Source organism: Aspergillus terreus, genomic scaffold (assembly GCF_000149615.1).
Source record: "Aspergillus terreus NIH2624 scaffold_10 genomic scaffold, whole genome shotgun sequence".
In the NCBI taxonomy this organism is placed as follows: Eukaryota; Fungi; Ascomycota; class Eurotiomycetes; order Eurotiales; family Aspergillaceae; genus Aspergillus; species Aspergillus terreus.
Genome location: NT_165933.1, coordinates 597,636 through 612,611, shown reverse-complemented (window position 1 = coordinate 612,611; position 14,976 = coordinate 597,636). Strand labels below are relative to the sequence as shown.

At 52.3% G+C, this 14,976-nt stretch overlaps 5 protein-coding genes across 5 annotated transcripts; 3 read left to right on the top strand and 2 right to left on the bottom strand.

Moving 5' to 3' along the window:
- Positions 1-1,087: 1,087 nt before the first annotated feature.
- Positions 1,088-2,257, bottom strand: ATEG_07060 (aromatic ring-hydroxylating oxygenase subunit alpha; the record flags this gene model as incomplete). The annotated part of the gene is made up of 5 exons (XM_001209746.1): positions 1,088-1,203; positions 1,268-1,683; positions 1,734-1,915; positions 1,968-2,120; positions 2,171-2,257. The coding sequence occupies 5 exons, from the start codon at positions 2,255-2,257 to the stop codon at positions 1,088-1,090; spliced, it is 954 nt and encodes a 317-aa protein (XP_001209746.1).
- A 1,736-nt stretch (positions 2,258-3,993) lies between these two features.
- ATEG_07059 (GFA family protein) lies at positions 3,994-4,571 on the top strand (the record flags this gene model as incomplete). The annotated part of the gene is made up of 4 exons (XM_001209745.1): positions 3,994-4,045; positions 4,077-4,147; positions 4,202-4,265; positions 4,321-4,571. The coding sequence occupies 4 exons, from the start codon at positions 3,994-3,996 to the stop codon at positions 4,569-4,571; spliced, it is 438 nt and encodes a 145-aa protein (XP_001209745.1).
- Positions 4,572-4,962: 391 nt separating this feature from the next.
- ATEG_07058 (GTPase-activating protein GYP7) lies at positions 4,963-7,699 on the top strand (the record flags this gene model as incomplete). The annotated part of the gene is made up of 5 exons (XM_001209744.1): positions 4,963-5,118; positions 5,189-6,569; positions 6,634-6,896; positions 6,955-7,273; positions 7,332-7,699. The coding sequence occupies 5 exons, from the start codon at positions 4,963-4,965 to the stop codon at positions 7,697-7,699; spliced, it is 2,487 nt and encodes an 828-aa protein (XP_001209744.1).
- Positions 7,700-8,472: 773 nt separating this feature from the next.
- ATEG_07057 (GAS2 domain protein) lies at positions 8,473-12,444 on the bottom strand (the record flags this gene model as incomplete). Its single annotated transcript, XM_001209743.1, has 1 exon — positions 8,473-12,444. One exon carries the CDS (start codon positions 12,442-12,444, stop codon positions 8,473-8,475), a length of 3,972 nt encoding a protein of 1,323 aa, XP_001209743.1.
- Positions 12,445-13,495: 1,051 nt separating this feature from the next.
- On the top strand, positions 13,496-14,776 carry ATEG_07056 (checkpoint protein HUS1 family protein; the record flags this gene model as incomplete). The annotated part of the gene is made up of 5 exons (XM_001209742.1): positions 13,496-13,538; positions 13,633-13,751; positions 13,807-14,560; positions 14,619-14,695; positions 14,750-14,776. The coding sequence occupies 5 exons, from the start codon at positions 13,496-13,498 to the stop codon at positions 14,774-14,776; spliced, it is 1,020 nt and encodes a 339-aa protein (XP_001209742.1).
- Between the last annotated feature and the right edge of the window lie 200 nt (positions 14,777-14,976).

Here is a 14,976-nt window from a genome sequence, read left to right as displayed (position 1 = left end):
TATGAACCGCAAACAAGCCATTTTGCGACTTATCAAACCCCGGAACGTTATCAAAGTGAGGGGCCTTGATGAGCTGTCCATAGGCGTTATAGCTCCAGCCGTGATAGCGACATCCCAGAACCGGGGAGGATCCGCTCTCTTTCTTGGTGATAGTGTATGCTCTGTGCCTGCAGACATTGTGGAAGGCCCTGACGTCTCCGTCGCGTCCCAGGATCAGGAATATAGGGAACCCTGCGATGTTGAACGTTTGGTAGTCGCCTACTTTGACAAACCGACTGCGATGGGACAGATAGAGCCAGTTCTAAAATGCGAATAGATGTTTTGTTAAGTAATTATCTTGTTGCTGGTGGTGGTTCTACCTTGCTGTATATAGCCCGTCTCTCGAGCTCAAAGATATCGTTGCCCACGAACCATGCTTCGGGGAACTCCGACTCTTTCGAAACGGCCTGGGACAGCCCTGGCTGAGGGGTGTGACTGGTACGCTCGCTTTCATCATGGCAAAGCTTTTTATTGTCTGGAAGAAAGAGATATGGCCGAGCGCGATAGAAGAAGAAGAGAAGTGTCATGATGGCAACCAGCACTGGAGCCGGGGTATACGAGTTCAAAGCATCCATTCTGACGGCATCAACAAGTGGCTATCCGTTATACAGTCGTAGGAGCAAATAAATCTGAGCAACATAAAGCACCGTCCTGCCTTTTAAGGATCCCTGGGAGCTACGGATCCCAAATGAGCACTGATCCCGTCTCCACCACCTGCCTGCATGTCGATTTCACATGGTCCACTGCAGCAAGGAAGGAGCAGCAAATGATATCAGAAGTCATACCATAGCCTTATACGGTCCTGATTTCCTTGGTTACTTGAATGCGTCGCATTTAACTGGGGAGTGGGGTTCTCATGATAGTCTCTATCTTCTATACTATCTGAAATTCTGAAATACACCATGCATCGATCGGTGGTACAAGCCATGAACAGGGCATTTACTACATAGGTCGGGACGACATTTAAACACTATCCTTGATGCTATATAGCCTCGGGGCAAACTTTATAGATCTTCTCCTACAGGTTGGCTAATCGAAGCACGATGTATTATGCCGCTGCTTCAACATGCGCCGACTCGACAGTTTCAAGGTCCATGGAACGACTCTGATCTTGACCCCGTATATCTGCAGCGTGCTGTTCACATACGAGTTCAAACACACGGTCTTGGTAGTCTTAAAGAACATTAGTAGATGCAAGTCAAAACCTGTCCTGGGAATGAATACTCACAGGAGACACCGTTCTCCTTGGATGGGTTCAGAATCCCTTCACTATATACCCCTTTCGTGAGGTTATCCTGAGCCTTTTCACAGAGCTCGTAGTCCTCCAGAGCAACTTGTCGAACAAACTTGTAATACTCCTCGAACTTCTCCCCAGATTCGACATGATAGTAGTCGAATTCCATCCTGGTAACGTTGGGATCTTCGGTCGGACAGACACGGAAGGATGACATTCCACCACCGTATACATTCAGAGTGCAATTTGGGAAGAAATAAAGGAACAAGCCGTCATCCGGCTTCATTGGGTCTGCAATATGTTGCGAGAAATTCTGGTGGTTGTGCACTTCGTAGAATGTCGGCGGATAGTAGATGGAGAACGAGGGGTGGGTATACTGGCAATGCAGGCATTCTTGGTACCCATCCACCCTGATATTGGTCAGCGAGCGATTTCCCACTAGTCGAATATATGCAATTACATGGTCTTCCAATTGAACCGACCCTCGTATTTGATGCTGCGCTTGTACGGTCGTTTGGTGAAATCCACCCGCTCAAGTAACGGCTCTAGGTCGGGAAAGTACTGGTGAAAAGTAGGTGCTTCATCGGACAAAGCGGCAAATACGAGACCTGTCGGGGTTACATGATTGGGTAATGGTCTCTCCTATAGCAGGGTCAATGGTTTGTGTATCTCATCCCACTGGCGCGATACGAACTGTCTTTGCACAGATCACGCATATCTCGTCCGGTCCAGGAAAGCTCGAATCTCCTGAGCTTCGATAGGCAAGGATAGACTGCTGGGCAATCTCATACTCGACTCTCTCCCCGATATTTTGAAATCTCGTCACAGGCCCAAGGAGGTACCAGGACTATGGCCATCAGACTCTTGCGCACGCAGTGTGTGGTCCCGTGTACATACCTTCAGGAAGACCGCTCTCCTCTCCAACTGATACAGCGGGAGGCTGCGATACCATGAAGCTGGAAGGGTGCGTGCAAGCTCAGACATTGTCAGATATCAAACATTGGTTTTGTCAGATAGAAGAATATGATATCTAGAGCATGGAGGCACGGCTGTATATGAAGGATGGGGAACTAGATGCATGATGCAGATCTGATCCCTGTGAATCATACGCCTTCAATTGGACAGGCATATTATTACCTGAAGAGGTTATGTGTTCCCCCGCAGAGCTTGGTTGCTTTTAGGTAATTTCTTCAATGTTGCTCGCCAAATGATACGAGGGGCATTGATCTGCAATCTAGATTGTCTTTTCCAAGAGCAGTCCGTGTGGCCTACCTGTCGCCAATTGCGGATATACTAAAGCAAGCTTCCTACCTATATAGTTCAACTGTAGCGTGCGATTCGAACTATCACATGTCCGAGATTAAGTGCCTCTGGAAGGATCACGCAAACGAGATCTCAATATTCATTATCGTCTATATCAAAGAACTGGTGATGTATTTGCTGACACTCAACAGACAGTATTATATCCGAATTCTCGATATAATCAACCAAATAGCCTTACATATCTGTGTCTCAGAAGGACCCTACACTTGGATAAAGCTCTGATATCAGCGGCATCATTGAAACTTTTTATAGATGAGAGTTTGTTGTGGACAATAAACATATTTGTGGGCCACAGAAAGAGATGATCAAACTCGAACAAGATGGCTGTTATCCCTCCCCCTGTCTCCGCTGGACTTTCCATGCCAAGTCCTCTTCGGTATCAACATCTAATGTCTTCATGTTTCAAAGTGCCAGTATTTATCACCGTCTTCCTCAGCCGCCGGTCAGGCCGGCCTGCTTAGAATGGTAATCCGGTTAGTGAGAGCTCCGGCTTTCAGGTGGATTTTACAGGTTCCTAACATCGAAGAGTGCACGCGTGAAACTCCACCGACTTCTAGCATTATCTGACCGCGCCGTTTCTACCATGGCGCATTGCGATTTGGCCGCCATCACTCCATCAGATGTTGCGGATGTGTACTTTGACACTCCAGGGTTTCAACCATCCAGGTCGGCAGAAGTACGGAATACATGTGGAACCATTGACGACCTGCAGGTGATGAAATATTCAACAATCTATATGACCTCTGCACTAGCGGTTACGCGATGCCTTTCTGCTCTGATTCAACCAATGCAGCTCGAAGGCAGCTGCTCCGGAGGATCGTTAGTTGTCAAGTCAATACCGCTCCCGCACTCTGCGTGCTTTGCGTGCTGCGCGATGCAAGCAGCATACACTACCTAGTATGTTAGTCTTGCAGTATGCTCTGAGAAGCTCTCTAGCATCCGGAAATTGGGATAGGTATCGGGATTTACTGAATGGTCCTGAACGGGGCGCAGGACACATGGAAATCGAGAGACTTACAGAGGAGTTGATTCATGCGATTCAAGATGTGCTGCGGGTTATGGACCGCTGCTTTCCCTTTTTCGAAGGGGTAGCAGCAATGGCTGGGGAAGCTCGCAGCGCCTATGACAATGATAGGCCAGCAAGTGAAGTTCTACTCAGAAGGGACAGCAGCGACTTTCTGTAACTGTTTCTCAATCAGACATCATACGCGAAGCTATGCGTTTCGAGGTTCGGGGATTGAAGCCAACGCCGGCCGGTGTTCCGGTGTTTGAACACCCCGCTTTGCGATTGTCCACTGTATATAAAGTCAAATATTCTCCGATCCATTCGTCCGGAAACCCTCAAATTCCTCCAATCTCTTCTGTTCCTCAATATTACCGCCTACAACTCTGTTATCATGACACTCACAGGAAGCTGCATGTGTGGCGCGATCACCTACTCCGCCGAAGGTGAGAACACCACTACTGTCTTTCATACCAGAGCAACATGCTGAGTCTAAGACAGCCGATGAATACCTTCGTGCACTTTGTCATTGTACGGATTGCCAAAAGGTGAGTGTCAGAACCACAAGTCCTCCAGACTTGTTTACTTACGCCCCGTCGCAGTGGACTGGTGGCGCGTTCACCTCCAACGCATGTGTTCCTCGGACCAGCTTTAAAGTCACCAAAGGTACAAAGGCCTTCATCTGACAGTTACCCTTGTGACAAGTCTGATCAGATTGTAGGGACCCCTTCGTCTTACGACGCCACTGGTGCTAGTGGCAAGATTAACAAACACTTCTTCTGCCCTACCTGCGGGTCGAGCTTGTATACCGAACTGGAAATCATGCCCGACATCACCTGTGTGAAGGCTGGAACCTTGGACAATGGAGGCGCAAACCTCGGAGGGAAGATCGATGTAGAGCTCTATGTGAAGGACCGGCCGAGCTATCTTGCTGCTGTGGAGGGAGCTAAGCAGGAGTCTCGAATGGGGTAGTTTGGAATATATCTTTACGCTTGGCTCTCTCCACGTCCGGATAGGTCCGAGTCTGAAATCTGAAATTAGCATGGATTCTTCCTAAACCATCACAATGCAATATCCTCATAACCTAATCCAAGTAGTAACGATCCGAAGGGAGGTGGTTGAAATAGTTGAGAGTGTATAGTTGCCTAGATAGATCACATGTTCGGCGTTGCAATCAGGTGGAGTCCGCCGATTACGTCGATTGTCGCGCTGAAGTCATTCTTCCACTCATTTCATCTTTCCTCTCTCCGCATTCTTCTCTCGTCGCGCTGTCTGTCAACAAGATCCTCTTTATTCCCTCCTCTCAAAGCATGTTCACTCACTCCCTAGTGCTTTGAGTGACGATCCCCCCTTCCCATCCACCATGGCCAGCTCCGGAGCCAAGTATACCCCTCCGCCTTCGCCGCCTTCCCCGACAGCATCCTTCTACGATGTGAGCGACGACGAGGAGGATGAATACAACACCATTTCCCACGCCACAAGCCGAAGGGGCGTAAAGCTCTTGTTCTCCAAAAGCAAGGTGCGTCGCCTCGCACCTCCCACTCAATTACTCCGGGCTGACCGCGGTTCCGATTCATCCCGCTCTATAGGTCTACGTGCATCCCACGCCTTCGTTCAAAGACAACATCCCTGGTTTCATCGCCCTCATTCAACAAAAGCCTGTCCCCTCCTCTTCCAATACCACGACCCCCACCTCTTCTCCAAAAAAATCTGATCTCTCCTCCTACCTCCTGGCCTGGGTTCCCGAATCGTCTTTGGGTGATGCCTACAGCACCTACGTCAAAGTCGACCTCTCCGAAGACGACTCGCCGCCGAAACAGAAATACCTCGTACCGCCCCTCCCTGCCACAACGACATACAAAGATCCCATCGGTCTCTACGCATTTGCTGTCCCGCTATCAGAGATCTACTCCCTCCTTGTACGACCTCCAAGTCTAGGATGGTGGTTCGGCAGTCTCGTGATCAACTCCCGAGCAGGTGATAGCTTCCCCGCACTGTTTTTCCATGACAGTGAGTGCCAGTCCACTATTCTACAGAAGAAACGAAGAACACAAGAGTCCTTCGATCCATTTGGCGAGGATGGCACTGTGTTCTGGGGTGGCGACGAGGTGCTCAGGTGGCTTCGGAAGTATGTCGAGGTTCAGCGGTCCGCCGTGGATAGTAGCGTCTACCTGATCAATCCATCTGACGAGGACCGGATCTCCTTTGGACGCCCGTTGTCTTCAGGCGGAACTGCGAGAACCTCGCAGGACCAAGCTGTCACACCGGCAGGTCCAAGTGCTGGCGGGCCGCAAGACGCTGGAATGGATCCGTTCATGAAGGCAATCAAGGAAACAAGGTGGAAAGTGCTGGAACAGCTGAGCAAGATCACCACCTTCACGCGCCGGACAGCAAACGAAATCGCCGATAATCCGCGCATCCCTCCACAGGTTCGGCGTCTGATGAAGACCCCCGAGATCCAGACTCTGCAGGATGAATTCGATAGCGCTCGTTTATATCTGGCTCGCTGGGCTATGAGCATCTCGGAACAAAGTGAACGTGAGCGCAACCAACGGATATGGACGGCTCGCGATGTCCTCGAAATGGAAAACAGCTCTGTTGGCGATTTTGAGATCCTCGACCTAGAGACTGGGACCATGTCTATCCAGGAGCGTCGCAAAGTCCTGACGTTGAAAGAGTGGGAGGGGTTCTTCGACCCAATGACTGGGCGGTTACAGGTCACTGTCGACGAGGTGAAGGAGAGGATATTCCACGGAGGCCTCGAGCCGAACGACGGTGTCCGGAAAGAGGCATGGCTGTTCCTCCTTGGGGTATACTCATGGGATAGCAGTCGAGAGGAACGTCAGGTCATGATGAATTCTAAGCGCGATGAGTACATCCGCCTGAAGGGCGCCTGGTGGGAGAGAATGATCGAAGGATCATCCACGGTCGAGCAGTATGAGTGGTGGAAAGAGCAAAGGAATCGGATTGGTAAGTTTGGCAGTTGATTTGGAATGGGGAGCCCTTGCTAATATGGCAACCTCACGAACTGTAGAAAAGGATGTCCACCGAACCGATCGCACAATACCTCTGTTCGCGGGAGAGGACATTCCCCATCCAGACCCAGACTCGCCATTTGCGGATACAGGGACAAACGTGCATCTGGAGCAAATGAAGGACATGCTGTTAACATATAACGAATACAACCCGGACCTTGGCTACGTCCAAGGTATGAGTGACCTGTTGGCGCCGATATACGCCGTCATGCAAGACGACGCTGTTGCATTCTGGGCATTTGTCGGATTCATGGATCGAATGGTACAATCCTCCAGCCTTGCAACCTCTGTTTTTACAAATCCCACTAACTTGAGTACAGGAACAGAACTTCCTACGCGACCAGTCAGGCATGCGCGTGCAGCTCCTCACCCTGGACCACCTCGTGCAACTCATGGACCCTCGGCTCTATCTGCACCTTCAATCCGCCGACAGCACGAACTTCTTCTTCTTCTTCCGCATGCTTCTAGTCTGGTACAAGCGCGAATTCGAATGGGTCGACGTCCTCCGTCTTTGGGAAACACTATGGACAGATTACTATTCGAGCAGTTTCCACCTGTTTATTGCGCTCGCCATTCTTGAGAAGCACCGCGACGTGATTATGGACCATCTCAAACACTTTGACGAAGTCCTCAAATACAGTGAGTCGATTTTCCATCCCCACCAGCTGGTAAAGCTGCAGCCTAATCGATCATTCAGTCAACGAACTGTCGAACACGATGGAACTTGTCCCAATACTGACCCGCGCGGAATCACTCTTCCGCCGGTTTGAACGCGCCGTTCAGGCCATCGATAAGAAGAATAATTTCCCGGCTCCCGCAGCCCACCAACGAAGACCTGCGACTGCGGACCCGTCTTCCCCAGACAAAGGCAAATCACCACAACGCCCCTCAAGTACTGCATATAGTAGTGGCGTCAGCGCAGGAACTAGTGGCAGCCCTCTAGCGGGTGACAGCACGGAGCAGCCCAAGGTCATTTCACCAGAACTGAGAGATTTGTTCCGCAAGGATATTTTCTGGAAACAAGAGCCGTCGGGACGGCAACAAAATGCTCCAGCGGCGCCCTGAAATGGGTCACCTGGTTCAGGTGGAATATGGATGACGAGATATGATACCAGTATCTGCTAGATGCTACATCTATGTGTTTTCTATAGCTTAACGAACTATTGCGAGATTCGGAATCGGGCCGGGGATACGGCGTTTGCGTTGAGCGTTTGCAAGTTGCAAGGACCAAAGGATTGTCTAAATAGCAAAGATTTTCTGCTCTCATCTTTCAACTTCTTATTAGTCTCGTATTCTAGGGCGCTCAACCTTATGAATGGCAATGCTGATGACTCTGCTTCACACTATGTTCTCTACCCTAGGGTGATACGATATGCAAAGAATGAGAAAGATACATGCACTATTATGCCAAATATTATGTGCGATATGATAGACAAACAGGCAACAGGACATGGAAAATTGTCCTAAAATCCTAACAAAAGGCCGACACCGGAAAAAGACAAGGGTATCAAGATATCAGAAAGATGCTCAATAGAATAACACCCAAATGAACCAGCCGGAAGATCGTATATGCAAAAAGACCCCAAACCTGTTCGCTTGTAATGCTGCAGCGGAATGTAAAGCCCTGTATAGAAGTATAAAAGGTATGCCCGAGAATGCAACGAAAATAAGACAGACACCAATAAAAATGCAAATGCCAGACACTTTTGACACGCGCTTGTGCTGTGATCCAAACAGAAACCCGGACAAACGGTAACGCCAGTGCTATGGGGAGATTAATGAGATAAGATCGAGGTAAAGGGAGAAATGGTGATTAGGTTTAGAAGGACCGGGAGATCTCAGTTTAAGCGGCTTCCAAGTCCACGCAGAACAACTCGTCTGCTGGAACCTGCCGCACCGATATCATTGATGCTTCGAGATTTGGCGAGAGCCGGTGTTCGACGCCCGGTGGATTCCTGGTCCTGGGTGACGGGATGCGGCCGCAAAGATGCGCTCCGTCGTGCTTGGCCGAGGACATCTTCCACCCAGGCTTCACTCTCCGGCGTCATCGAGATACGCCGGGACCTCGGTTTGGGCCCGGCGAGCCCCAGTGGGATGGTGGGAGAGGTACCGCCGATTGTGGTTGAGGGTGAGAAGTTTGCAGACGATGCCGCGCCCGCGGAGGTATTGGACGAAACTGAAAGGCGTCTACGTGACGACACTGTCGACAACGGGGTACCCGAGGAGTTTAGAGCTGCACCAGCACTGACAGCCCTGAATCCAGCTACATCAGATGCGTTTGAAGAGCGTCGGGGTTTGCGAACAGCGAGCGAGGAGGGTGGTCGATTGCTCAAAACTGATTGAGGCCGAGATGGAGTGTTTCTTCCATTCCCGGAAGGCACCCTGATAGCAGGTGATACATATGACGGCGTGGTTTCGCGAGAGGACAGCTCCTGTACTTCGACGCGGGGAGCCTCGGCGAAATGTCGACTCCGGTGATGCATAGCATATACCGTCAGATACTCGGCGAGGTCGGACCAACCACCACCAATGCGTGCCATGACACGCTCTCCATCTCTGCCAACGGTACGACATGCGAGCTTAACAGGCTTGTCGCCCCCATGGAGGTGATATACCTTCATTTCATTGGCGCCCGGGGCGTGGGAATGCCTCCGGCGAGAGGGAGCAGGCGTGATGGTCAAGCCTGGACCGGGGGTGCCGCTGCGCGATGATGCTCGACTCCGTGATGCTGTGCGAAGCTCTCTAGGTTTGAAAGGAAAGGACGCCACAGAGGATGTCTCCTGCTCTGAATCCTCGGCTTGCATCAGGGAGATGTTGCCTGGGATGCTCGTCAGGATGGAGCTGATTTTCTCATCCATCTGGTCCTTAGGCTTTTTCGGCCGATTGCTCCGAGACGATGGTCGGGACGAGTTCCTGGCCACAGACCTCGAATGTGGTTCCTCTGCAAAAGATTTATGTCCCCCGATGTCTTCAAGGCTGGGATGCGAGGCTAATTGCCGTCTCAAGCGGGCAGCTGCGATGTGGATGGGTTGCTCAAGATGAGGGTGACTTGACATCCTCTCCTGGCCAGCAGTTTCGTTATGTTTCCATTGGTTTGTGCGGTCAGGCTTTCCGACCTCCGATTCAATCACAGGGCTTCCTTCTAGAGGCGGTTCCATCCGCTGTATCGGACTATGCGGACGAGTATTATTAGCCGGCGCAGGCTGTCGGCTTTTCTTCAGTGATCGTGGAGCAGAGGCTGGCCGAGAACTTAGCCTCGTTGGTTGAGATACATCTCTTGGACGTTTGTCGGCTGTGGCGCTCTCCACACTGGGGTTGTTCTCGTTCTCGTAGTCCAAATCAAGTCGCTCATTGATAAAGCGCTGCAAGGGAAGGCTCAGAGCTCGGTTATGCTTCAATGCGGTTCGTGGAGGCGTCACATCTTTGTCTAGGCCCAGAAGACGGTCTGCGCGCAAGGTATGATTATTTGAAGGGGTAGGATCGGTCGGCTCACACTTTAATCGGACCTGAGGGGGTGTCTCCAAGGGTAATGGTGTTTCATTCGTTGATGTGGTTGTGCGCGGTCCATGGAATTCCGGACTCGATATGAGCGACGGGTAGTCGGAGTAGGATGCCGCAGATGCAATAGACGACCGACGAGCGTGAGGTCTTGTATCGTCCCTCTCAGAGTGTGGGCGTGCCGATACCCCTTTAGAGAGCTTTATGGGACTCTCCAAAGGCCGCTTGGGAGGTTGAGGTTCATCGGACTCTCCGGGTGTATTGGAAAGTGAAGACACTGCTTTCTCCTCTTCGTCCGATAGATTAGACTTGGACGAATCTTCTGATGGGGCGCTTGACTGAGACGTAGAAAGATCGTTGCCATAAACCGGAGACACAGCAGCAACGTCAGTAGTAGTAAGCTGCGTATCTCTTTGGTTCAATGAAGCCGAGGGGTGGGGAGAACTCTCATTCTCAGGAGAAAGCGCAGTTGATCCTTTCGGTGTTTCCACCTCACCAGGTTTGGATACCTCCTGGACTGGAATAGATTTGCCTGCGTCAATATCTTTCGGAGGCGAAGCATCTTGCTCAGGGTCTAGCTCAGGTACCAGCTCAGGTCCCGACGACGGTTCAGGGAAAGGAGCATCTGCAGATGATAGGGAATGGCACGGAGATCCAGCACGGAGCGTCTCGCCCTCCGTTTCTGATGTTCCATGTTGAGCACAAACAGACGGCACAGAGTTGTGAGATTCATCGTCATCAAGTTGCGCGGCCGGTTTTTCTTGCAATGGAGAATGCTCTTCTGCAGGCAGATTGGTGGATTGAGGGCTGGCCGCGCCATCCGATTCTTCGCGCACATATGAAGCTGGTTCGGAATCGCCTGCTTCACTGCTAGACGGCAAATCTTCCCTTGTTTCGGAAGTTTCTGGGTACTCGGTTTCAACTGGGCTTGCCGTAGTGGCTTGGACGTCGCATTCATCCGCCTTGGTGTCGAGGGGTGGGTCAAGAGTACTCGACCCCACGCCTTCAGATGAGACGGCGCCAGGTACTTCAGAAGTAGTGGCTTCAATACTTGTCAGGACGATAGAGGGTCGATCAAGGCTGGGGAGATCCGCAGCAACGGCTTTCAGTGGACTGTGTGGCTCCTCTTCTATCGTTTCCATTGAATGCGGGCGTGTGATGTCGGATGGGAGGAAACCGGCTGAGATCAAGACATCTGCACTGGCAGATTCTTCGGGCAGTGAATCTGTTTTGATAGGCTCGAGTTCGGGTGCTGTCGCTTTCTGTTGTTTGGTTGTCATCGCGCGTCGCCATTCATTCTGGACACTGCGTTTCTCAGCCTCCATGACCCATGATCCAAATTCCGACTCGACGGTTTCCAAGTCGTCGATCCACGCTTCAGGCAACGAGTCTTCACGTCCTTCCAACGAGTCGAGGATCCGATCCATGCGCCTACCAGCCGAAATAACGGTGGTTTCTAATGCGGTGCGCTTGACATGGTAGTTCGCTCTCGAATACAAAGGGTCCGTTTCGGTGGGCGCATCGCTGGAATTCAGCAGGTCCATCGCGGAGCTCAATTCGGAACGGGCCAGGCGGAGGCCCCGAAGTAGTCCAGGGATCTGGCGGAGGACCAACAATCGAACATCCCAGACAGAAAGGAGGCTATTCAGACGGGACAGAAGGGGAAGGGCGCGCAGGATCGTGGCCGTGATGACGGCGGTAAAGTCACTCAATTGAACATAACTGAGCGGAGGGGGCGTCGACACGGTGCTGTTGGATGACGAAGGTCGAGACCGGGCTGGAATGTGGGCACTGAGCACGTGTTCTTTGAGTTCATCGACATTTAGATTCTCGAGTTCATCCCGGATCTCCTCAATACGTTTTTCATGCTGTGCAACGACGGCCGCAGGGAGACTCCCATAGTATTCCTGTTCCGCGCTCTCGGTCTCGACGGGAGGAGAGATGAATCCCTTTCCTAAGTGAGCATCGGTGCCTTTCGGCCATTGCCAGCCCTGGAGTTCGCGGTACCACAGTCCGAGTTTCTGCGCGACGATGGCGGCTCGAATACCGAGGGCGCGTTCTGCGGGTGAGACTTGGGAAATACTCCGAGCGAGGATATCGTGGGCGCCCCTTTCGTTCGTCGGGACCGCGTCGGCCGAGGTCAAGGCTTGGAGAGTGGCTTCGGGGGATAACTTCCCCAGGAGTGGATCGATCGACTGGTAGTCTGGTACTGCTATTCGACTTGGAGACGGGGAGCGGGCGGAGGGAGACTGAAGTTGGGGCGGCGGGAGGTATATTGGGGGATGAGGTGGACTGGCAGGATGAGTAGCCATCTTCGTGGAAGGCTCGTTCAGAGACGGTTCACAGGCGCGGGTGAATGGAGGGAGGTCGTAATATGGAGTCAGTCGGGGAGAGGCGAGAGAATGGCTGACAAGCGCGCATGCTGGGACGCGTCGAGATCGGCGGTGATACTGGCGAACACCCGGGGTTGGATAAGGGGGAGGATCCGGAGTGGAGGGAGGGATCCGAGACGGTTGCAAGGTGTGAATCCTCGAGGGATTCGGGCAGTGAATGTAAAGATGGTAGGTATCCTTGTTCGGAAGAAGGCAGGAGAATGTCAGGTCGAGGACAATTTAGTAGAAACGAGAGAAGCGTTTGGGATAGAGGATGGGGGGTGGACCACGGAGATCAGGAGAGAGAGAGACAGGAGATGGCTACGAAGAGCCAAGAACGATTGGGTAGAAGAGGAGTGAGTGAGCGAGAGTGTGTGTGTGAGGGGTGGAAAGGAGTGGAGAGAAATGAGACCAGCTCGAGAATGTTGTCGCGACGAGAGAAGAGGATGAGAGAGAGAGAAAGAGGAAGAGATGAAGTGGTGGCGGTTAGATGGAGACACGCGGTGGGTGGTGGAGCTCATACTAGGCCGACTATTGCTCTATATTTATCCCGATCAGGCCTCGGACGAACAGAATGGATGCAAGGGCAGAAATCTTCGGGATGCAAGAGATGCCCTGCCCTTACTGACTTCCACCGTAAGGAGGTTCCATCCAGCCTCTGGATTGTGTGCGTTCTTATCCGAGTGGAAGCTAGTATACAACCCCCTCTCTGTAGATGATCCGATGAAAGACTCCAATTCTAAGTGACCCCTATACTCATTCTACATTAATCTATACAACACTCTAACCTAAACGCACCATATCACAAAGAATGTAAAAAGAATGTAGACAGAACCCTATCCATGAGGAATGCGGAGAATGAATGTGTCTTCTCCACTGCCACCGCCCGCATCTGTCCATCTCCAACTCCAACCTCATCTTCAACCACCACCATGCGACACCCTTTCCCCCTACAGCCCTCCTATCCAGGAATGACTACTATGAGTTAACCATGCGCTTTCGAACCCAATTGACCAACATCACCACCTTCACCAGTACGTCTCCCGCGTCCGTCTCCGTCCCTCCGCACGCGTCAGTTGGCGCGTCGCGTCAAGACATCTATCAACCAACCTCTAACCACCCTCCCAGAACTAACCGCCTCCCTCTCCTCCCTGGGAAAAGTCTGCTGGCTACGTCTCGAAGATGCCGCCGTCCGATTCACCATCATCCCCGACCAGGGCACCCAGGTCTGGGCCCAGCTTCCAGTCGTACGTCCCTCCCCCCCAATGCACCCCATATCCACCATCCCACTGACACCCCCAGGACGCCATCTTCGAAGAATCTACCTACACCCTCCAATCCAACTCGGGCGTAATCAACCTCGAGGTCCCCGTCGGCGCCCTCCACCGCGCCCTCCGCTCTGCCGCCGCCGCCACCTCCGCCCAACTCCGTCTCACAAAAAAGGGCAACGTGCCTCTCCTCGCGCTGACCGTTCTTGCCTCCTCCTGGACCACGGGCTCGAATGCGCTGGGCATCGCCGACCCCACCACCGGGTCTGACACAACAGCGGCGGCAAACGGCCCCCGCGAACGCGAGACCGTCATCTCGCAGGAAATCCCCGTCAAGGTACTCCACGAGTCGGCCGTGGAGGGGCTGCACGAGCCGCGGTGCCGCGACCCAGACGTTCACATCATCCTGCCCAGTCTGATCCAGCTGAAGAGCATCTCGGAGCGGTTTACGAAGCTGGCGGCGGATGCGAAGGGCGCGGGGGCTGGAGCTGGAGCTGGAGCCGGGGCGGCTGGCGCCCCGCGTCTCGAGCTGTCAGCGAATATGCACGGCTCGCTGAAGTTGGCGATCGCGACGGATGCGCTGCGCATCTCGAGTGTCTGGTCGGACTTGGTGAATCCGGCCTTGGACCCGGGGCAGCTGTCGCAGAGCCAGATCGAGCAGCTGCCGAGTGAGCGCATGCGAGGACTGGGCGAGAACGACGAGGCCGGGTGGGCGAAGGTGAGGATTGATGGGAAGGACTGGGGCCGCGTGCTGAGTGTGGGTCGGCTGAGTCCGAAGGTGGTTGCTTGTGAGTTTGACAGAGGCTGTATGCGTGGTGCTTGTGTTGGTGGAGCTGACCGGGCTAGGTTTTATACATGAGACGGCGCTGGTGCTCTACGTCTATCTGCCCAGTAGCTGGAATGGAGAAGACTCCTGTCTGACGGTGAGTTCAGCTGCAACACTGGACACATATCCTGCTAACGTCGCTAATCCGCAGTACTATATCAATTCTTACTCGACTTGATCTCATCACGAAGGCGTTATGAATATATGAAATATCACGACTGGACAAAACTGCCAACTATGGCACAGGAATAAAATTATTAGCGTAATATTAGACCGTTGAATAATTAAATCATGTTCCATCATGTACCTCCCAGGTGGCTGGTTCTCATTCAGCCATCACGTCTCAAGCTCAAACAAAGGAAACAAAATGAAATCATT